At 39.6% G+C, this 23,629-nt stretch overlaps 2 protein-coding genes across 3 annotated transcripts in view; both read left to right on the top strand.

Annotated features, from left to right (window-relative positions):
- The window catches only part of LOC122447855 (ankyrin repeat domain-containing protein 26-like), a 933,540-nt gene that overhangs the window by 717,475 nt on the left and 192,436 nt on the right, over positions 1-23,629 (top strand). The window lies entirely within an intron of this gene.
- Positions 1-23,629, top strand: part of LOC122447854 (ankyrin repeat domain-containing protein 26-like) — a 234,494-nt gene that overhangs the window by 166,843 nt on the left and 44,022 nt on the right. Inside the window, exons 4-10 of the mRNA XM_043478536.1 lie at positions 1,593-1,699; positions 3,210-3,347; positions 7,895-7,962; positions 10,541-10,574; positions 11,701-11,770; positions 14,434-14,494; positions 14,587-14,783. Coding sequence (XP_043334471.1) covers positions 1,593-1,699; positions 3,210-3,347; positions 7,895-7,962; positions 10,541-10,574; positions 11,701-11,770; positions 14,434-14,494; positions 14,587-14,783 — 675 coding nt within the window. The remainder of the gene's footprint in view (positions 1-1,592; positions 1,700-3,209; positions 3,348-7,894; positions 7,963-10,540; positions 10,575-11,700; positions 11,771-14,433; positions 14,495-14,586; positions 14,784-23,629) is intronic.

The raw sequence follows: 23,629 nt of genomic DNA, 5'->3' as shown, positions 1-23,629 counted from the left end.
AAAACCCGTAACGTTAGTAACAGTAGAGAGGGGAATTGTTTTAAGCCTTTATTTTCAGCGGGCTTAGGAACTCATTATACGTTTGATTAACAATCTAGAAGAATTCTAGAGATAGCTTGTAGTTTCAACAGGCAGTGGAAACATTCTTGACTGTGATTTGTGAGTCTTTTTAAAAGAATTTATGTTTAATTGAATTATGAGTCTCAGTAGGCTTATTTACTACATATTGGGACCCACTTTTTTGTGAAACATATGATACTAAAAAAGGAAAGGTTTGACAAACAAATATTTGCTTTATACCCACCTGTTTGGAAACAGCAAACATGAAACCAAAAGTGGGCAATAGACCAAATATGGCCCTTGGGTATGTTTAGTTTACCTCCACACATTGAGTCAACATTTCAAATTGATGAGGCTCATGCAGAAGTTCAGGCCTCTCCAAGGACCAAATCTGGGCCCCCTTGAGCCCATCCTACTGTTTGGTCTGCATGCAGAGGCTACCCCTTCTGTATGGGACATGTGTTTTCGGGGTTACCGGTCTCACCTGGCTTTTTCACTTACTGAAGGTCATCAGCTTTCCATCCATAAGCATTTGAGTTTCCAATTTTTGATTGATAGTTTATTTTGATAAATATTTGAAGGTTTTAAAGACAGTCTAATCTATAATTGATTTCATATTTTAAAACATCTCTTAAGAACGGGATTGAATTTTTCAGATTAGAATTTTTAAGTTCATTGTGGTGGTTTCGCACTGAATGACTCTCACAAACACACAAGATTATAAGAGACAGCGCAGGGAGAGCTCGTGGAAGAGCAACTCCCCGAGAAAATGCTGGGCGTGTATTTATTGGTAATTTTATGTTGCAATCTTTAACTAAGAGCAGTAAAGCGAGAGAGACACCAGAACTCTTGGATTTTGGAAGCTTCCTCCTGGTGGTCTGGAGGTGATCACATGAGAGGCATCAAGAAGGGTCTTTGAAGATAAGGTGGGGAGGGTGCTCATTCTGCATGGAGTTAGCATCTAGCTAATGCTGACCTGTCAGCCAGAACGTCTAACTAAAGGAAGGGCAGTGGAAAGAGCAAGCAAGGAAGAGAGAATGAATAAGATTAAATTCCAGGTGACATTTCTGAGAAAGCAGTAAAACAGGGTTCCCACAGTTGATTTTTTTGAAAAGAAAAAAAGTTTCTCTCTTTGCATGTTCATGTAGAGAATAGTATTCCCATTGGCAAGTCTGAAAACCTTTTGAGTTTACTCATGGTCAACCTTGGATGGGTTATGCATGCTACAGATAGTATTATATATTTCTGCGTCAGCATTGTTCCTAAAATACGCAGTTGATACAGTAGCTAAATGATACGGGCACCCCCTGCATTGGGAGCTTGACTCTTAGCCACTGGACCACCAGGGAAGGCCCAAAGGAGGTGCATGTTAAAGAGAAAGAAAGTGCACAGGGCGATGAGGAGGAGGGGGCACTTTTTCATTTACTTTCTGCATTGTATTTTTAAGTTCCGAGAATCTATTGCACGATTTTAATGTCAGCTTAGAAATAGGTTAACTGTGTACATTAGAAATGGTTTTCCCTGTTTTACAGGATGGCCTCACACCAGTGTTACTTGCTGTACATGAAAGGAGAGGAGAAATGGTGGAGTTTTTAGTAGACAAAGAAGCAAGTGTACATGCGGTTGACAAGATGAAAAGGTACCATTGCTCTTTTTCTTTTTAAAACCCTCAGTGCTGTTCTCGGATGGTAATATCAAGATTAAATGAATAAGAGGATTCATTTGTAATCAACACATCATCACATAGGTAGAAAATCAATTATTCTGACTGGGAATCATGAGCAATATATAGCAGGAATATATAGCAGGATTCATATTCCTTTATAATATTGACTGATGTCATATGCAACCTGTTTTTTGTTTGTTTGTTTTATCGATCTTGGAATAGCTGAGGGATTTCAAATTAGTTTTATTGGCTTTATGAAAAATGGATTTTGCTTTTTAGTTTACCTCATGACAGTATCGAGTTTCTTAATTCTTTTAAAAGAATTCTTTAACCTCTACTTTGTATGTATATACTTTTAAAAGATGGATAGTAAGCCTAAAAGACTCGATTTCGTCTTTTGGATAACTCTTTGCTTTAAATTGCTTTCTTTGAAGAATGCTGATGTTATTAGGTTGCAAAAGAGTCAGACACAACATAGCAACTAAATAACAACAGCCACAAAAAGGTGATTATTACTCACTGTCACCAGATCCTGTGGGCTCATGAATTTTTATCCTTTCTCATTTTAGTACATTTTGATATTTTCATTTTTAATGCAGGTAGAAGGAAGAAAGATAGCTTTGATTGGATAAACAGTTGCTTTAACGAAGCCAAGTCAGAGGTGGATGATACAGATGAAAAGGATGGGCTGTAGATTCAGACTAGGTTCAATTCCTAGGTTTCCTACTGATTAGGGTTATTTATCATCAGCAAATAAGTTTCCTGATACGCAAGACAAATAGTATGCATCTTTCAAAGGTCCCTGTGTGTGAGAAAGATTTTATATATAGTATTTCATTTTTAGTGCCTAGCACATGCTTGTCCACATCAGTAACTGGCAGCATGACTATTTTTATTCCCATTATTATCAATATTTTTTATTTAAGCCTGCAAGTAGCCTTTTCTTAATCCAACCTCTAGCTGACTTTGAAGCCAAATGTATCAGACTAAGGAGGAAATGGGGGAATTCATCCCTTAAATAGTCACCTGCCTCAGATAAGTGACCTCAGCATCATTTCTTGTCCACTAAGGACTTTGTTATTATTCTAAAAATACATTTATTTATTTATTTATTTGGCTGCGTGGGGTCCTAGTTGTGGGAACTCTTAGTTGCAGCATATGGGATCAAGTTCCCTGACCAGGGATGGAAGCTGGGGCCCCTGCATTGGGAGCCTGGAGTCTTATCCCCTGGCCCACCAGGGAAGTCCCCATCAGGGACTTTTGAAATAGTAAGTGCCGCTACCTGGCATCCGAATGGGACAGGAGACTTCTTTCCTGTCCCTTCATTTTAGCCTTGGAGGTGATTTACAGAGATGAACCCTTGAGCCTGTAAATGGTCAATTCTTCCTGAGTGGGCAAGGTGTTCACTTGGTAAAGCATATCAAATTAACTGTTTAAGTGAACTCAACTTCCTGAGGCTGAAGTCATCTCTCTGTTGTTTTAGAACAGCCCTCATGCTTGCTATCAAGCAGGAATCACCAGAAATAGTCAGACTTCTTCTTCAGCAAGATGTTGACATCTTTGCTCAAGATGTTTTTGGATGGACCGCAGAAGAATATGCTGCTGTTAGTGATTTTAATATGTAAGTGTTCACATTAAAATGCCAGTTCTCACTAAACTACAGCCAAATATAATTTTAACTGTTACTTGTTACGTGACCAGGGAGAGTTCCAGTTTGGTGCAGGCAGTTTGGATAATGGTGGTGAAATGTTCCCCCTCAAGAGCTGAACGCCAAGCAAAGGCCAGTTACTTTCTCTTGGCTGTGAGTTTGGGGTGCTTCATCTCAGGACATGTAGACCTTGATCCTTAGAAAGCTTGACCTTAGCCATTTCATTCCAAGTGTGACCTCTCGGTATGGGGTATGTGCCGGGGTCCAGCCCCAGCAGGATCCAGGGGGTACCCTCAGGATGAACAGTGTCAGCGAGAGATAGAAGACACGTGAGACCAGCCTTGATAGGGCCAAGTCTGTCTTTTATTTTTTGACAACAGTTTATATACCCTCACTCAGAATGTATCCAAGATACAAGATGCTTGCTCATGTTTATACAGGGTTAGTTTACATCAGTTTGTCCTTAAGGAAGAACAAGATGCTTTGTGCATTTTGTTTCCATAATAAATCTTTACACATTATCTTTTGGCCTTAGGGCTTATTAACATTTTATGTAAGTCAGGTGAAAGTAAGCCTGTTTTCTGTTTCTGTGGTGACCTTAACAGAAGAGTTACAGTCTCATAGGGCAACAGTACAGCATGTCACAACATAGTAAAAATATGACCATGTTAATACCAACATCAATTCTTCTGCAAAAGTTGTCAGTTAAATTTATCTAAACGTTTTACCCCATACAGATTCTGCAGCTTTAATAAGGCAGCCTCTGCCTAGCACTCCTGGCTAAGAATTAACAACTATTTCATTGTTACAACACTAGGGCTAAGCTCTTATTTTTCTAGATCTATAACTATATTAACAATGGTTTCCATAGCACAGCCTTAGCACACTAAAAGCAAAAACACAGCAAGCAAACGTTAACACAATAACCACTTTTATAATCATTTTTTCTTTTATTTTCTAATAAAACTCCTTCACCCCTCAAAAATGCTCTATGTCTATTAAGGCTTTTATATAATCAGGTTCTTTATGCTATTTTATGATTAGAATATTATAAGCAATCATGCATGTTAGTACCAAGGGCATAAGTGCATTTGGCTAACAAACTACCAGCAAAGGAGTTTAAATTAAAACACTCCTTTCACCCTGGATAATCTCATGAAATACCACCACCCAAAAAACTTAAGATTAAAGTTCTAAATTGATTCTTATTTGGAAAGAAATCTGGGAAGGCCTTCTGCCTATGTTACAGAAATTAGGGAGTAGTCTATTAAAGCAAGCATCAGAAGAACAGATACCATCTTTAAGGTGAGCGCCGGGGGCAGCTTTGGGGCAGCTTTTCGGAATCCCTGAAAACCTGATCCGCCTTGCCCGTCGGGCTTTCTCCCTCATGACCTTGTCATGGGTAGGATCTCGTGTGTTGGCTCCCGGCAGGTATGAACAGTGTCACAGTTGTGATATTTCTAACTAGTTCTTTGGGTCTTGATATATTTAGTTCAGCGGCAAATCCTGTGTTTTCCCTTGAGGACTTGCCTCTCTATACGCTTCCCCTTGAATTTTCCAAGAACCCGGCAGATTCCCGAAGATGAACGAGACAGTCCTCTTCCACAAGTCATTTAGGGGGGAGAGAATAGTTCTTTCTCATCACTGTGTTGCTTGCATTGATTCTGCTGCTGCAGCACTGCTGCTCCAGCTGGTCTTGACGGGGCCTGCTTGGCAGCTAGATCTGGAGTCTGGATGTGGCTCTATAAAGACCTGTAATAAAACATTTTAAAAGGAAAAACAAACTCATCGTGCAGTGGGCTCACGATTGACCTTTGCTCCCAGGCCACCCCCGTGGGTCCAGGTCCCCAGCCTCTGAGGTGACGCACACGTCGACTTCAGAGTGAGAGCGCCTTTGTTCTCATACGTAAGCTTGTCGCTGAGTCACAGTTGGAAACAAAGCACCAGCACCCAGTTCGGGCCGCTGGGCCTCCTAGCTTCCCCCCTCACTCAGAGACCTTATGTGGAGCCCACGTGTAAGCCTAGATCTTCAGATGAGGTGCTGTTGAGGCTCTTATTTATCTTTTCTGCTAGCAGATGTCAGTGGAGACCATTTTAGGCTGTCAGCGAGGGTCCAGTGCTCCTGCAGGGATTGAGCAGACTTCCCTTTTTCCTTTGTATCTAGACTTGAATCTCAGGGCGGCTTTCTGTCCTGTGGGGGCACCTTTTCTCAGGTCACAGGTTCCCTGTCATCCTTCCCAGAGTAGTGGGTGCCAGCTTGCCTGAGATTCCCTAATTATGCTTGGCCCCTTGTGGGATCTGTTTCCAGGAATAAAGAAAATCTTCCAACGGATTCCTCTCCGCCTCCACCTTAAATGTTTTCAGAATCTGCCCCATAAGGAACCCATTCAGCAGAAATCCCTAAATCTCAAGTAAGATAGTTCAATTAAGTAAGAATCTCAAGTAAGAAATCTCAAGTAAGAATTCAGAGAGGTGAGCCCTGTCTAGAACTTGCCAGTATCCACTGTAAGAGTAGGGATATGTCTTCCAAGTGAATTGGAGAGGAACATGGAGATTAAACATCATTGTTGGAAAGATCTGCTGGCTCAGAGTTTGAGTAGGTAGAGAAGGAAGAGTCGTGGTCCAGGCCAGGTCTTGATTGTGATTAGTTTTCTGTTCTTGGTGTAATTAGCTGCAGTGATAATGGGGGATCATTATGTTCTCTCATGTAGTGAGTTGATATGTTATAAGTAAATTTAGGTACACATTATATAAGAGCTGAGATTCCTTAAATTATAGATCATGAAGAACAGCTAATCACCAGAATTAGTAACAGCTTCATGCAGCACTTGAATGTTAAATGTATGAAAAAACACACATTGGGTTTTACTTGGAATTCCAAAGTAGTTCAAGCACAAATTATTCCATTCTTTGACTGTTTCTACACGCATTTTGGGGGTCTATTATCTCATTAAATCCTCTTGGTCCTCTTGTGAAATCAGGCAGTAAGATCCAAGTTGTGTAGAGGAAGACTTTGAACTGAAGAGAAGCGACTCCTTCAGGAACAAAGGGCAGTTGGTTATAGAGCTAGGATTTGCAAGCTCGAGAGATTTTCTGTATGCCAAGCTAAATCTAGTGAATTATTGGAGCTGTACACGCCCTGAGTTCATGACTACTTCATCTTCCTTTTCTTTCTCCTTTCAGTTCAGTTCAGTCACTCAGTCATGTCTGACTCTTTGGGACCCCATGAACCGCAGCACACCAGGCCTCCCTGTCCATCATCAACTCCCAGAGTTTACCCAAACTCATGTCCATTGAGTCAGTATGCCATCCAGCCATCTCATCCTCTGTCATCCCCTTCTCCTCCTGCCTTCAGACTTTCCCAACATCAGGGTCTTATCAAATGAGTCAGCTCTTTGCATCAGGTGGCCAAAATATTGGGGTTTCAGCTTCAACATCAGTCCTTCCAATGAACGCCCTGGACTGATTTCCTCTAGGATGCACTGGTTGGATCTCCTTGCAGTCCAAGGGACTCTCAAGAGTCTTCTCCAACACCATGGTTCAAAAGCATCAATTCTTTGGTGCTCAGCTTTCTTTCTTTCTTTCTTTCTCTTTTCATTTATTTTTATTAGTTGGAGGCTAATTACTTTAAAATATTGTAGTGGTTTCTGCCATACATTGACATAAATCAGCCATGGATTTACATGTGTTCCCCATCCTGAACCCCCCTCCCACCTCCCTCTCCATCCCATCCCTCTGGGTCATCCCAGTGCACCAGCCCCGAGCACTTGTGTCATGCATCCAACCTGGACTGGCGATCTGTTTCACACTTGATAATATACATGTTTCGATGCTGTTCTTTACAGTCGAACTCTCACATCCATACATGACCACTGGAAAATCCATAGCCTTGACTCGACGGACCCTTGTTGGCAAAGGAATGTCTCTGCTTTTTAATATACTGTCTAGGTTGGTCATAACTTTCCTTCCAAGGAGTAAGCATCCTTTAATTTCATGGCTGCAGTCACCATCTGCAGTGATTTTGGAGCCCCCAAGAAAACAAAGTCAGCCACTCTTTCCACTGTTTTCCCATCTATTTGCCGTGAAGTCATGTGACCAGATGCCATGATCTTAGTTTTCTGAATGTTGAGTTTTAAGCCAACTTTTTCACTCTCCTCTTTCACTTTCCTCAAGAGGCTCTTTAGTTCTTCTTCACTTTCTGCCATAAGGCTGGTGTCATCTGCATATCTGAGGTTATTGATATTTCTCCCGGCAATCTTGATTCCAGCTTGTGCTTCATCCAGCCCAGCCTTTCTCATGATGTACTCTGCATAGAGGTTAAATAAGCAGGGTGACAATATACCTTTACTTTCTCCTTTACTACATGCTAAATAAAAGCGTATAGAACTTAGAAACTTGAAATGTATGGGACAGTTGAAGTTTTGATATTATCTCTGACATTGTCTGAAATGATCTAAGAATTTGGTAGTTGTTTTTCATATCAGTGTTAAAAGATTACCTATCACATTTTTAATACATAGCTTTCGCCAACTGATTTCTGAGTATAAAGAAAAGAGACCTAAAACTTCTCCTGAAAAGAGCAACCCAGGTACGTCATCTGATACCAAATTACTTTTGGTGATTCTACCATAGATAAAGTAGGAGTGAAGAAGTTTCAATAATGAAAGAACTATGAAAAATTAGCATAAATTGCATGTGTATTTTATTTTTTAAATTAATTTCTTAATACTCTAGTATTCAGAAGTGATTAAGAAGTTAATTGTAGGTGATTTAACATCAAAGACAGTATTGTCTGAAAAGAAATCCATCTATTTAATATGGCCCCTAAAGTCCTATGTTAGATCTTTGTGTAAATCAGAAAAAAAAATTGAGTGAGTATGATGTATATTTCATCTATAGTCATATTATAGCAGATTGGACTTCTTATGAAAGGGAACTTTCATTTATAGAAATGGTTTGCATTTAGTGAATGAATAGTTAGTAGTTACTGTGTAGTGATTAGTCTCACTAAAATAGTTACCATCATTAAAACTGGGAACCTGAATAATCCCTTCCTGGTAGGATAAGAAATGATAAACAATAAGAACTGCAAAGCTGAGCCAGTGTGCAGCATAGTAGTGAGAGATTATTTCTGAAAGATACTTACCAATAGAACCGAAGGCAGAAAAGCAATGCCTGGTTGAGAACCAGTTGTTTTGCCTATTTCTGTACCAAGCAAGTGTAGCTTACCAACTTCATTCCTTACAGATCCAAAGAGAGTGAGATAGATTGACTTCATTAGGACCAGATGTTTTCTTTTGTGTGTTGGCTTATTGTCACGACAGTATAATTTTGTAAGAACAAGATGCTCTCTTGCCATCAGTTAAAAAATTATCATAATAAATCTCCAAATAGATGGACTTGGGACTCTGCAGGTTCTATTAAAAGCACAGAAATACTTTGCATTAACAAAAACAGCATTAGGTCCACTGGATGTGGCATCTAGCACATTGTACAGGGTATCCGAGGATACCTTTGACTGAATAGACCTCTATCTAATCAAATGGGGCTTCCCAGGTGGCTCAGTAGTGAAGAATCCACCCGCCAATGCAGGAGATATGGTTTGATCCCTGTGTCGGGAAGATCCCCTGGAGAAGGAAATGGCAACACACTCCAGTACGCTTGCCTGGGAAATTCCATGGACAGAAGGGCCTGGTGAGCTGTAGTCCATGGGGTCACAAGAGTCAGACACGACTTGGTGACTGAACAACAAAAACATCTGTCAAAGAACTGTAGGTTGGTTTAATACATTAATCAGAGGAGATACAGAGATGAGAGTGTCTTGGTCTTCAGTATGCTCAGAATAGAATAGAGTTTTCTCTGGTTAATTTCTGTATTTTTCTTTTTTTTTTTTAATTTCTGTATTTTTCTAAACAAAATTTTCAAAGAAAACATGCTTATTTATTTGCTCAGTTGTTCACTAAACAGATAACTTTCAAGTGTCTTTTGTGTACTAAGCATTGTTCTGATGTCACAGAGTGAAAACAGTTAAAATTCACTGCCCCTGCTCTCCAGGCTCAAGCTTGCAGTGCTGCTTTCCCAGTGGAGTCACTGCATGTGAATCATCCCTCCAGCATCAGATCATGACGACCCCTGGGAAATGTTGTTTAGCAGAACCAGAGTCCATGGCTCCCTCCAGTCTTCCCTCCCTCCTCTTGTTCATCAGCTTAGGATGTGATGACGTATGCCTTCCAAGCTGAAAAAGCATGATTTCTATAAACATTTGCCATATAATTGGAAGGATTGATATAATGATAGCCCTCACTAGTATACAGCACTCTTTGGACCATCCTGCTCTATGTGGTCCAGATACTCTTGGGCAATGGAAGGAGATAGTCTCAAGAGATTCTTTTTAGATATATTAGTGTCTCTGTGTGTGTGTGTGTTTGTGTGTGTGGAACTTTTTTAAAAAGTTCAGCTTCTGTGTAACCTACTGAAATCTCACCACTACAAGTCTACAAGAATAGTCCCCACTCTCAGCACCGAGTTGATCCCCTTTACCCGTTTGCCCTCCCCCACCTCCCTTTCAAGAGATTATCTTTTCTAAGCCTGGAATGACTACTTCTTTCATAACTTCTCTTGCCATTGGAAGGAGGGCCAGGAAGAGAAGACTTTGTTTCCTATGCTTTACCACACTCTGAAGTTCAGTGCCTGTGGACCAAGCTTCCCTGTGATAGGGTGTTTTCATTCTGAACTGAAGAGCCAGAGGAGTTGTCATGTCCCAGCAAGACACCTATAGTCTCTGTTCAGTGCTCCAGGCAATGGAAGTCCAGAAATACTGTGCTATTTAAGTGTGCTAGTGTCAGCTTATGGTACTGATTCTATTACTGGTATAGTATCATTGTCTGTCAGTCTCCTGGAGTTTGGTTAGGATTATGGTCATTGTAAACAGCAGTTCTTTCTTTGTGTTTTTGTTTTGCATTTGATGACTATAAAGGGGAGGAGTGGTTCTTAGGCATTCTTAGGTGAGCCTATGAGAAGAGTACAACCACTGTTCCCTTCCGCTAGTGTGGCCTCCAGGTGTGGTTTGAAAGGAATACTTTTAAACAAAGCATCAGTCTTGAAGTTTTCATATTCTGTATTTTTCTTCTGTTGATTTAAAATGTGTCTTGATTTTTCTTTAATAGCGGATGAGTGTTCTGAAGAGGACTCTTCAAGGAGGTAGGATGTTATGGATGTTTTAAATTACATGTTTAACTAAGGGAACATGGAGTAAGAGAAACTAATGTTTGCTGAGTGTTCTACTCTGGGTGAGACACTGCATTACGTGCTTAACATTTGTGACCTCATAGAGTCACCACAGCAGCTTGGTAAAGTAGCTGTGTCCTACTTTTACTTAATTAGGCAACTGTGGTTTCAGGAGGTTAATGAATTGACCCTGGTTCAAATGAGTTGACCTGTGGTTTGACAGCTGGCCTTCCTGGCTCCCACGTCCACTCCCATGGCCCTCAGCAGAGACTGAGAAGTACCCGTGTAGCATATAAGTTAAAGATATAAGTTAGTCCTTTGACTTGTGTACATTTTAAGTTTTGACATTGTGGTTAAACTCCCTGTACTCCCTCTTCGAGTAAAGGAGAGAAGTGGTGCCATCTCAATAAGCGGTATCCCTGCTGATGGACCAAGGCTCCCCTTTTGGACCGACTCAGATTCATCTCTGAGTCTTGAACAGACAATGGAGAAGGCAAAGCCTATTCTTCCGCTTCGTTTTAAGTCATCAGGTTTATTCCAGTTTGGGCAAGCAAGAATAATTTCAGTCCATCAATTGGATTTTCAGTTCAACTATTAGAACTTTTGGTGAAAACAAATTATTTTTAGGCTCTGCTGATATATTGGCTGTCACTCTCTGTTATGGAAACTAAGAATGAGTGTTAACTAGATATTTCATAGATTGGGAGACAAGGAAGCAGAAATAGGTAATGAAAAACTTTTTTGGAGACTTCCCTGGGGGTGCAGTGGTTAAGATGGTTACTAAGATATCTTCTAGTGTAGGCAGTGTGGGTTCGATACTCAGTCAGGGAAGCTAAGATCTCACATGCCTCAGGGTCAGACAGCCAAAACATAAAATAGAATCACCATTGGCACTAATTCAGTAAAGACTTTAAAAGTGGTCCACATCAAAAAAAATCTTTAAAAAATTAAAAGCTGTTTTAAAACAGGCCAAATTTTATTCATGTCAAGAAAGTTTATTTAATATATAGAGAGACTTTCACTTGTTTTTTTTTTTTCTTTTTTCTTTTGTTCAAGGAAATGAGCTCACTCATTTTTATTGTATGTTTCTGCTTTAAAGGTTTCCCAACGAACCTGGCATTGATTTAGGGCCTACATCAAACAATGCAGTCTTAGATTTTAAAACCAAGGTAAAGTGTTCTGTTGTGAAATTTGTTTTCATGCTCTGAATTTAGTTTCATGTAGTATTTACTCTTATGATTAGACACTGCAAGTGACAAATAGATTCAAGAGATCAGATCTGATAAACAGAGTGCCTGAAGAACTATGGATGGAGATTCATGACATTGTACAGGAAGCAGTGATCAAGACCATCTTGGAGAGAAAGAAATGCAAAAGGGCAAAATGGTAGTCTGAGGAGGCCTTCCAAATAACTGAGAAAAGAAGAGAAGCAAAAGGCAAAGGAGAAAAGGAAAGATATACCCATTTGAATGCAGAGTTCCAAAGAATAGCAAGAAGAGATAAGAAAGCCTTTCTCACGGATGAATGCAAAGAAATAGAGGAAACAATCGAATGGGAAAGACTAGAGATCTCTTCAAGAAAATTAGAGATACCATGGGAACATTTCATGCGAAGATGGGCACCATAAAGGACGAAATGGTATGGACCTAACAGAAGCGGAATACATTAAGATGAGGTATATAAGAATATACAGAACTCTACAAAAAAGATCTTCATGACCCAGATAACCAGGATGGTGTGATCACTCACCTAGAGCCAAACATTCTGGAATGTGAAGTCAAGTGGGCCTTAGGAAGCATCACTACAAACAAAGCTAGTGGAGGTGATGGAATTGCAGTTGAGCTATTTGAAATCCTAAAAGATGATGCTGTGAAAGTGCTGTACTCAATATGCCAGCAAATCTGAAAATTCAGCAGTGGCCACGGGACTGGAAAAGTTCAGTTTTCCTTCCAATCCCAAAGAAAGGCAATGCCAAAGAATGTTCAAACTACCACATAATTGCACTCATCTCACACGCTAGGAAAGTAATGCTCATAATTCTCCAAGCCAGGCTTCAAGATTACATGAACCATGAACTTCATATCTTCAAGCTGGATTTAGAAAAGGCAGGGGAACCAGAGATCAAATTGTCAACATCCTCTGGATCATAAAAAAAGCAAGTGAGTTCCAGAAATGCATCTACTTATTCTTTATTGACTGTGCCAAACCATTTGACTCTGTGGCTCACAACAAAGTGTAGAAAATTCTTCAAGTGATGGGAATACCAGACCACCTGACCTGCCTCCTAAGAAATCTGTATACAGGACAAGAAGCAACAGTTAGAACTGGATATGGAACTATAGACTGGTTCCAAATTGGGAAAGGAGTACATCAAGGATGTAAATTGCCACCCTGCTTATTTATCTTATATGCAGAGTACATCATACGAAATGCTGGGCTGGATGAAGCACAAGCTGGAATCAAGATAGCCAGAAGAAATATCAATAACCTCAGATACGCAGATGACACCACCATGATGGCAGAAATTAAAGAACTAAAGAGCCTCTTGATGAAAGTGAAAGAGGAGAGTGAAAATGTTGACTTACAACTCAACATTCAGAAAGCTGAAACTCCAATACTTTGGCCATCCAATGTGAAGAACCGACTCACTGGAGAATACCAATTCTGGGAAAGTTTGAAGGCGGGAGGAGAAGGGGACGGCAGAGGATGAGATGGTTGGATGGCAGCACCGACTCAATGGACATGAGTTTGTAAAACCTCCGGGAATTGGTGATGGACAGGGAGGCCTGGTGTGCTGCTGTCCATGGGATTGCAAAGAGTCGCACACAGCTGAGCAACTGACCTGAACTGATGTTGATATTTTCATAAAATTTGAAGAACAGTGTAGATGCATATAATTAGATTAATAGAATCATATGAAAAAGAGGCTTTGCTCATAGTATATCCTTAAGAATACTGATATATTGCTGACCTATTGTATATAAATTCTACATATATGTGTTTCTCCACATACCTTATTATACTTATTTTTTCTCCCCCGTGAAGTTTGTTCTTGACCAAGAATGTCTCACCTTTTCCTTTCTTCTTTCTCCTCTACCTTTTTAATTTCTTTTTTTAAATATTTACTCTTAACTTAATTTTTCCTCACAGAACAAATTTCTTCAGTGTCTGTTCTTTCAGTCCGTCTCTCTCTTCCCCTATTGTGCACATGTTTGCTTATGGCTGTCTATTTAGAGTGTTTGTGGCTTTCATTCATGATCATTGCCCTATGGGCTTAACCTTGCTCTTTCCCTGTTTCATAGAAGCAGCTGATTTTTTCCCCCTGTTTTATATTTCTAGCTGTTTGACAAACAGAATAGAAGTAGCTTATCCTGTTTGCAGTTCTAGCCCATCTAAATAAGGTTCTGCTAAAACCTAAACTTTCATATTTCCCTTCCCAAGTGATAATTCATGTATATATTAATCATGGAAGCAGATTTCAAAATATAGCAATTAATTTAAATGTCTTAGTTTTTCAATAGTGCTCTGAACTCCTGCGGATAAATTATTACTCTTGAACATTGTGGTAGAGAAAGTAATCTAGTGGGTGTCATCCTATTTGTATAGCTGTCAATTAGGGGTAAGGAGAGGAACATCCGGGGCTTCTGATGTCATCTGTCATAATACTTTCCCCATGAGCAGGTCAGTCAGTGGCAGAACTGGGATTTGAATCCACATCTGAATGACTCCAGAGCCTGTGCTCTTTGTGCTAGATCATAGAGGAGTGGAGGATGTTATAAATTTATTCAGGTTGATCTTGTTATATTCTTCAAGCTCTCATTTTCTTCTCCAGCATGTCGTGAAACCAAAGTTAACAAAGCTCATGAAGCCTTCTCAGCAGTCCAGCAGAAACAGTAAGTGATTCAAAGACTGTCCTTCTGGTGTTATTCCCTGATTTGAAATGACACATGTTCTCATGTACTCTCTCCTGTTTTCACTGGTGTAGAAGCAAAGTGTGGCATTTTGAGACCAGAGAGTACCACTTTCTCTGAGGACAATAATTCTGATAGTAACATTGAAGATGTGGTTGAAACATTTCCCAAACCGTCACCCTGGTTTGAGGGCATCTGTCAGCCTGCCTTCCCATCACCTGAGCCTGTTCCAAAATTTCTCAAGTCTGTAGCAGGCCTTGGTCCTACAAAGGTAAGTGGTTCTGTTTGTAACTCTTCTTTCCCTGTACTTGTTCACATACCATTCCCCTGCTCCTTATGAAGACAAAAAGGATCCCACCACAGAAATGGAAGCCCTCAAAGTCACGATACGAAATGGTGTGATAATAAGAGCCATACATGTGCATGGTTCAGATTTATAAATATTGGCATACTAAGTATACCATTATGAAAGTACTGAATTACAAAGCACTTAGGAAAAACAACTAGATGAATAATGAAGATGGGGAGGAGGATGAAGGGGAAGAATTTCTTTATGAAGGACAAGATGAATATAAGATGGAATGAGGGTGAAGATGGGACAGATTATTTTACACACACAACAGAAATAGTGGGGGTAAGTCAGACCAGGAACTCTATGTTATAATCCTGCGAGACATTATTTCAAATTCAACTTAAGAAGAGAAAGTGAGATCATGAAAAAACAATGCTCATACTCTTTTGAATGGCATATAGCTGATTTTTATGAAGAACTGAAAGAAAATGTGTTCCTTATTGTTTTGGGGGGTTGTTTTCGAGGTTGGTGGTGGTTCTTGCTTTTTCCTTCAATTGAAGTGTAGTCAGTTTAAAATACCGTGTAAGTTTCAGGTGTACAGTAACGTGATTTGTTTATACTTGTGTATGTATATATGTTTTTTGAATATAGTTCCCTCTGGAAGTCCATTTAAATTTAAAGTGATTTCTCTTTAAAACAAAAAATCTCACTTTGAAATTAATGAAGCAATGTCTTCTATTTAACCTAGCAAAGCTTTCTTTTAGCGACAATTCAAGATGAGCCCTGTTTTAGGCCTTAGGAGATGCATTATGAATTAAGAATTTTTGGCCCTTCTGTTTCTTGTGGTTTCTAACTTCACTTCAGTTCAGTCGCTCATTCGTGCCTGACACTATATACTTAAATGTACTCACCTAATTTATCTTAAACTGTTTGCTATAACCTTGGTGGGTGTTTTAAATCTTTCTGAAAATAAAGAGGAAATAAATAAGCATTCTGTCTATCCTTTTTATTAAAATTATAATTTTATAAATGAGATTCTTAATCTCTTTTCATTAAATGAGAAAATTTTCAGCTGCAACAATCTGAAAGAAAAACTGGAGAACTATATTTTTTCCTCTGGAGAAATTCTGATTTCTTCTTCTGAATGTCAGCAAATAATGGGTAATTACATACATTAAGTGAATGAAATCACGACTTATGCTTTTTTCTTATATTGAGTACTTGTTATTATAAAATCATAAGGAAAGAAAAAAATTCCGCCAGAGTTTATAAAATTATCTATGGAAGATATTTTTTCTTTTAAAGATATCTCTAGCAACATGTCCATTCCTTGCTATTTTTATTTATTTGTCTTTTTTTTTAATTGGAGGCTAATTACTTTATAATATTGTAGTGGTTTTGCCATATGTTGACATGAATCAGCCATGGATTTACATGTGTTCCCCATCCTGAACCTACCTCCCACCTCCCTCCCCATCCCATCCCTCTGGGTCATCCCAGTGCACCAGCCCAAGCACTTGTCTCATGCATCCAACCTGGGCTGGCGATCTGTTTCACACTTGATAATATACATGTTTTCATGCTGTTTTCTCAGATATTCCCACCCTCGCCTTCTCCCATAGAGACCAAAAGTCTGTTCTATACATCTGTGTCTCTTTTTCTGTCTTGCATATAGGGTTATTGTTACCATCTTTCTAAATTCCATATATATGTGTTAGTGTACTGTATTGGTGTTTTTCTTTCTGGCTTAGTTCACTCTGTATAATGGGCTCCAGTTTCATCCACCTTATTAGAACTGATTCAAACACATTCTTTTTAATGGCTGAGTAATATTCCATTGTGTATATATACCACAGCTTTCTTATCCATTCGTCTGCTGGTGGGCATCTAGGTTGCTTCCATGTCCTGGCTATTATAAACAGCGCTGCAATGAACATTGGGGTGCACGTGTCTCTTTCACTTCTTGTTTCCTTGGTGTGTATGCCCAGGAGTGGGATTGCTGGGTCATATGGCAGTTCTATTTCCGGATTTTTAAGGAATCTCCACACTGTTCTCCATAGTGGCTGTACTAGTTTGCATGCCCACCAACAGTGTAAGAGGGTTCCCTTTCCTCCACACCTTCTCCAGCATTTATTACTTGTAGAGTTTTGGATAGCAGCCATTCTGACTGGCATGTGATAGTACCTCACTGAGGTTTTGATGTGCATTTCTCTGATAATGAGTGATGTTGAGCATCTTTTCATGTGTTTGTTAGCCATCTGTATGTCTTCTTTGGAGAAATATCTGTTTAGATCTTTGGCCCATTTATTGCTTGGGTCATTTATTCTTCTGGAATTGAGCTGCAGGAGTTGCTTGTATATTTTTGAGATTAATCCTTTGTCTGTTTCTTCATTTGCTATTATTTTCTCCCATTCTGAAAGCTGTCTTTTCACCTTGCTTATAGTTTCCTTGTTGTGCAAAAACTTTTTTTCCTCCATTTATTTTTATGAGTTGGAGGCGAATTACTTTACAGTATTGTAGTGGATTTTGCCATACATTGTCATGAATCAGCCATGGATTAACATGTATTCCCCATTCTGATCCCCTCTCCCCCCTCCCTCTTCACTGTGGAATATTACTCAGCCATTAAAAAGTATTCATTTGATTCAGTTCTAATGAGATGGATGAAACTGGAGCCCATTATACAGCGTGAAGTAAGCCAGAAAGATAAAGACCAATACAGTATACTAACACATATGTATGGAATTTAGAAAGATGGTAACGATAACTCTATATGCAAAACAGAAAAAGAGACACAGATGTGCAAAAGCTTTTAAGTTTAATTAGGTCCCATTTGTTTATTTTTGCTTTCATTTCCAGTATTCTGGGAGGTGGGTCATAGAGGATCTTGCTGTGATTTATGTCGGAGAGTGTTTTGCCTACATTTTCCTTTAGGAGTTTTGTAGTTTCTTGTCTTACGTTTAGATCTTGAAGCCACTTTGAGTTTATTTTTGTGTATGGTGTTAGGAAGTGTTGTAGTTTCATTCTTTTACAAGTGATTGACCAGTTTTCCCAGCACCACTTGTTAAAGAGGTTGTCTTTTCTCCATTGTATATTCTTGCCTCCTTTGTCATCGATAAGGTGTCCTTAGGTGCATGGATTTACCTCTGGGCTTTCTATTTTGCTCCATTGGTCTGTATTTCTGTCTTTGTGCCAGTACCATACTATCTTGATGACTGTTACTTTGTAGTATATCCTGAATTCAGGCAGGTTGTCTCCTCCAGTTCCATTCTTCTTTCTCAAGATTGCTTTGGCTATTTGAGGTTTGTTGTAATTGCATACAAATCGTGATGTTATTTGTTCCAGTTCTGTGGAAAATACCGTTGGTAGCTTGATAGGGATTGCATTGAATCTATAGATTGCTTTGGCTAGTATGCTCATTTTCACTATATTGATTCTTCCAGTCCATGAACATGGTATATTTCTCCATCTATTTGTGTCCTCTCTGATTTCTTTCATCAGTGTTTTGTTGTTTTCTATGTATAGGTCTTTTGTTTCTTTAGGTAGGTATATTCCTAAGTATTTTATTCTTTTCATTGCAATGGTGAATGGAATTGTTTGCTTAATTTCTCTTTCTGTTTTCTCATTGTTAGTATATAGGAATGCAAGGGATTTCTGTGTGTTAATTTTATATCCTGCAACTTTACTATATGCATTGGTTAGCTCTAGGATTTTTCTGGTAGAGCCTTTAGGGTTTTCTATGTAGAGGATCATGTCATCTGCAAACAGTGAGAGTTTTACTTCTTCTTTTCTTATCTGGATTCCTTTTGTTTCTTTTTCTTCTCTGATTGCTGTGGCCAAGACTTCCAAAAGTATGTTGCATAGTATTGGTGAGAGTGGGCACCCTTGTCTTGTTCCTGACTTTAGGTGAAATGCTTTCAATTTCTCACCATTGAGGATAATGTTTCCTGTGTGTTTGTCATATATAACTTTTATTGTGTTGAGGTATGTTCCTTCTATTCCTGATTTCTGGAGGTTCTTTTTTTTTTTTAATCATAAATGGATGCTGAATTTTGTCAATGGCTTTCTCTGTATCTATTGAGATATTCATATGGTTTTTATCTTTCAATTTGTTAATGTGGTGTATTACATTGGTTGATTTGTGGGTATTGAAGAATCCTTGCATCCCTGGGATAAAGCCCACTTGGCCATGATGTATGATCTTTTTAATATGTTGTTGGATTCTGTTTGCTAGAATTTTGTTAAGGATTTTCGCATCTACGTTCCTCAATGATATTGGCCTGTAGTTTTCTTTTCCTGTGGCATCTTTGTCAGGTTTTCGTATGAGGGTGATGGTGGCCTCATAGAATGAGTTTGGAAGTTTATGTTCTTCTGCAATTTTCTGGAAGAGTTTGAGTAGGATAGGTGTTAGCACTTCTCTAAATTTTTGGTAGAATTCAGCTGTGAAGTTGTCGGGTCCTGGGCTTTTGTTTGCTGGAAGAGTTCTGATTACAGTTTCGATTTCCGTGCTTGTGATGGGTCTGGTACGATTTTCTATTTCTTCCTGGTTTAGTTTGGGAAAGATACTTTTATAAGAATTTGTTCATTTCTTCCAAGTTGTCCATTTTATTGGCATATAGTTGCTGATAGTCGCCTCTTATGATCCGTTGTGTTTCTGTGTTGACTTTTGTGATCTCTCCATTTTCATTTCTAATTTTGTTGATTTGATTTTTCTCCCTTTGTTTCTTGAGGAGTCTGACTAATGGTTTGTCAATTTTTTTTTTTTTTTTAATCCTCTCAAAGAACCGGCTTTTAAAATAACTCTGTTGATTTCTGCTATGGTCTCTTTTGTTTCTCCTGCATTTATTTCTGCCCCGATTTTTAAGATTTATTTCCTTCTACTAACCCACGGGTTCTTCATTTCTTCCTTTTCTAGTTGCTTTAGGTGTAGAGTTAGGTTATTTATTTGACTTTTTTCTTGTTTCTTGATATAAGCCTGTATTGCTATGAACCTTCCCCTTAGCATTGCTTTTACGGTGTCCCATAGGTTTTAGATTGTTGTGTTTTTGTTTTCATTCATGTCTATGCATATTTTGATTTATTTTTTGATTTCTTCTGTGATTTATTGGTTTTTCAGGAGCGTGTTGTTCAGCCTCCATTCGTTGGCATTATTAATAGGTTTTCTCTTTTAATGGACCTCTAATCTACCTGCATTGTGGTCAGAAAAGATGCTTGTAATGATTTCAACTTTTAAAAATTTACCAAGGCTAGATTTATGGCCCAGGTCATGGTTTGTCCTGGAGAAGGTTCCATGTGCACTGGAGAGAAAGGTGAAATTCATTGTTTTGGGGTGAAATGTCCTATAGATATCAATTGGGTCTAGCTGATCCATCGTGTCATTTAAAGTTTGTGTTTCCTTGTTAATTTTCTGTTTAGTTGAAATATCCATAGGTGTGAGAGCAGGTATTAAAGTCTCCTACAATTATTGTGTTATTGTTAATTTCCCCTTTCATACTTGCTAGCATTTGCCTTACATATTGTGGTGCTCCTATGTTGGGTGCATATATATTTATAATTGCTATGTCTTCTTCCTGGATTGATCCTTTGATCATTATGTAGTGTCCACCTTTGTCTCTTTTGACAGCCTTGATTTTAAAGTCTATTTCATCTGATATGAGTATTGCTACTCCTGCTTTCTTTTGGTCTCTATCTACGTGGAATATCTTTTTCCAGCCCGTCACTTTCAGTCTGTATGTGTCCCTTGTTTTGAGGTGGGTGGGTCTTTTGTAGACAACATATGTAGTGGTCTTGTTCTTGTATCCATTCAGCCAGTCTTTGTCTTTTGGTTGGGACATTCAACCCATTTACATTTAAGGTAATTATTGATAAGTATGATCCTGTTGTCATTTACTTTGTTGTTTTGGGTTCGAGCTTATACACCCTTTTTGTGTTTCCTGTCTAGAGAAGATCCTCTAGCATATGTTGAAGAGCTGGTTTGGTGGTGCTGAATTCTCTCAGCTTTTGCTTGTCTGTAAAGCTTTTGATTTCTCCTTCATATGTGAATGAGATCCTTGCTGGGTACAGTAATCTGGCTTGTAAGTTTTTCTCTTTCATCAGTCCTGAAGAGTTCCTACTGAAAGATCAGCTGTTATCCTTATGGGGATCCCTTTGTGTGTTATTTGTTGTTTTTCCCTTGCTGCTTTCTATATTTGTTCTTTGTGTTTGATCTTTGTTAATTTGATTAATGTGTGTCTTGGTGTGTTTCGCCTTGGGTTTATCCTGTTTGGGACCCTCTGGGCTTCTTGGGCTTGGGTGACTATTTCCTTCCCCATTTTAGGGAAGTTTTCAATTATTATCTCCTCAAGTATTTTCTCACGGTCTTTCTTTTTGTCGTCTTCTTCTGGGACTCCTATGATTCAAGTGTTGGGGTGTTTAACATTGTCCCAGAGGTCCCTGAGGTTGTCCTCATTTCTTACAATTATTTTTTTTTTCTCTCTGCTTCATTTATTTCTACCATTCTATCTTCTACCTCACTTACCCTATCTTCTGCCTCTGCTATTCTACTGTTGGTTCCCTCCAGAGTGTTTTTGATCTCATTTATTGCATTATTCATTATTGATTGACTCTTTTGTATTTCTTCTAGGTTCTTGTTAAACAGTTCTTGCATCTTCTCAATCCTTGTCTCCAGGCTGTTTATCTGTAACTCCGTTTTGTTTTCAAGATTTTGGATCATTTTCACTATCATTCTTCGGAGTTCTTTTTCAGGTACTTCCCTATCTCCTCCTCTTTTGTTTGGTTTGGTGGACATTTATCCTGTTCCTTTACCTGCTCGGTATTTCTCTGCCTTTTCATCTTGTTTAGATTGCTGTGTTTGGGGTGGCCTTTCTGTATTCTGGCAATTTGTGGTTCCTCTTTATTGTGGAGGTCCCTCAGTGTGGGTGGGGTTGGACAGGTGGCTTGTCAAGGTTTCCTGGTTCGGGAAGCTTGCGTCGGTGTTCTGGTGGGGGGAGCTGGATCTCTTCTCTCTGAAGTGCAGTGAAGTGTCCAGTAGTGAGTTGTGAGATGTCTGTGGGTTTGGTGTGCCTTTGGACAGCCTGTACATTGAAGCTCAGGGATATGTTCCTGGGTTGCTGGAGAATTTGCGTGGTATGTTTTGCTCTGGAACTTGTTGGCTTTTGGGTGGTGCTTGGTTTCAGTGTAGGTATGGAGGCTTTTGGATGAGGCTTTTGGATTAATGTTCCCAGGAGTCAGGGGTTCTCTGGTGTTCTCAGGTTTTGGACTTAAGCCTCCTGCCTCTGGTTTTCAGTCTTATTCTTACAGTAGCCTCAAGACTTCTCCATCTGTACAGCACTGATGATAAAATGTCTAAGTTAATGACGAAAAGTTTCTCCACACTGAGGGATCCCCAGAGAGGTTCACAGAGTTACATGGAGAAGAGAAGAGAGAGGAGGGAGATAGAGGTGACCAGGAGGAGAAGAGGGAGAGTCAAAGGGGGAGAGAGCAAGCTAGCCAGTAATCACTTCCCTATGTGCTCTCCACAGTCTGGACCCCTCAGAGAGGTTCACAGAGTTGCACAGAGAGGAGAAGAGGGAGGAAGGAGACAGAGGTGGCCAGGAGGATAAAAGGGGGAATCAAGAGGAGAGAGACAGATCCAGCCAGTAATCAGTTCCCTTAGTGTTCTCCACAGCCTAGAACACACAAAGAGATTCACAGAGTTGGGTAGAGAAGAGAGAGGAGAGGGCGGAGATAGAGGTGACCTGGTGGAGACAAAGGAGAGTCAAAAGGGGTAGAGAGCAATCAAGCCAGTAATCAAACTCCCAAGCAAAAATGGGTACTGAAGATTGAGTTCTTAAAGGTACAAAATTGATAACAAATTCCAAAAAGCAAAGATTAAAAATCTAGAGTAGAGGTTAGACTCTCAAAAACACAATATTAAAAAAAGAAAACAAAGTCTCAAAAAATTATAAAATATATATATGAAGTTTGTTTTTCAAATAGGGTCTTTTTTTTTTTTTTGCAAGGTAATAGTAGGTTGTAAAAATGAAAATTAAAGGAGTAATAGAGGACTTAAAAATAAAAAAAAAATATTTAAAACATGATAATAGTACAAATAGATCTAGGATTTTCTCTGTAGCTGTTGTGGGCAGTGTGGGGTCAGTTCAGTTTCAGATAGTTCCTTGATCCAGCTTATACCTCTCAAGATCTATTGGCCCCTTCCAACATAGTCGCTGCTAACTTCAGGGTTTTAATCTGTTGCACCTGTCATTTCCAAAGCGGTTCCCTCTGTTTGTTTTAGCTTCTTCTGTTTGCCGGTCTCTTCAAGTGTCTAATTTCTGTCCAGACACAAGGGGCGAAGGTGGTCACTTATTTAGGCTCACTTGTTCAGTCCTGCTGTGGGGATTGAGGAACACTGTGAACAAATATCACCGGCGTGTGTGGGGAGTGCGCACAGTGTCTCGGCTGCACTGGGTTTGTCCCCGCTCATGGCGTGTGCACTTTCCCAGTGTACACTTCTTAGGCTCTAGGTTCCTCTGCCAGGGAACTGTCTGAGGCGGGCCCTAGATTGTGTGCACTTCCCAGGTCTAAGCCGCTCAGGTTCAGGTTCTCATGTACTCCACAAAGGTGCAGACTCAGTTGGGTCTGGTCTGCGTTTTGTGCCCCTCCCAGGTCTGAGCCGCTCAGGTGACCAGGTGCTTGGCAAGTGTCATCTCCCCAGGTGGGGAGTGCGTCTTATCACCTCCCCGGTCCCAGCCACTGAGTTTCCTGGGTGACAGTGGGCGTGGCCATCTCTGGTGTGCCATGTGTCTCTTCCGGGGAGCTGATCTCTGGCTGCGACCCTCCCGGCG

This window comes from Cervus canadensis, chromosome 10 (genome assembly GCF_019320065.1).
Source record: "Cervus canadensis isolate Bull #8, Minnesota chromosome 10, ASM1932006v1, whole genome shotgun sequence".
Classification (NCBI taxonomy): Eukaryota; Metazoa; Chordata; class Mammalia; order Artiodactyla; family Cervidae; genus Cervus; species Cervus canadensis.
Note: the sequence above shows the minus strand (reverse complement) of the source record. Positions and strands in the feature narration are given on the sequence as shown.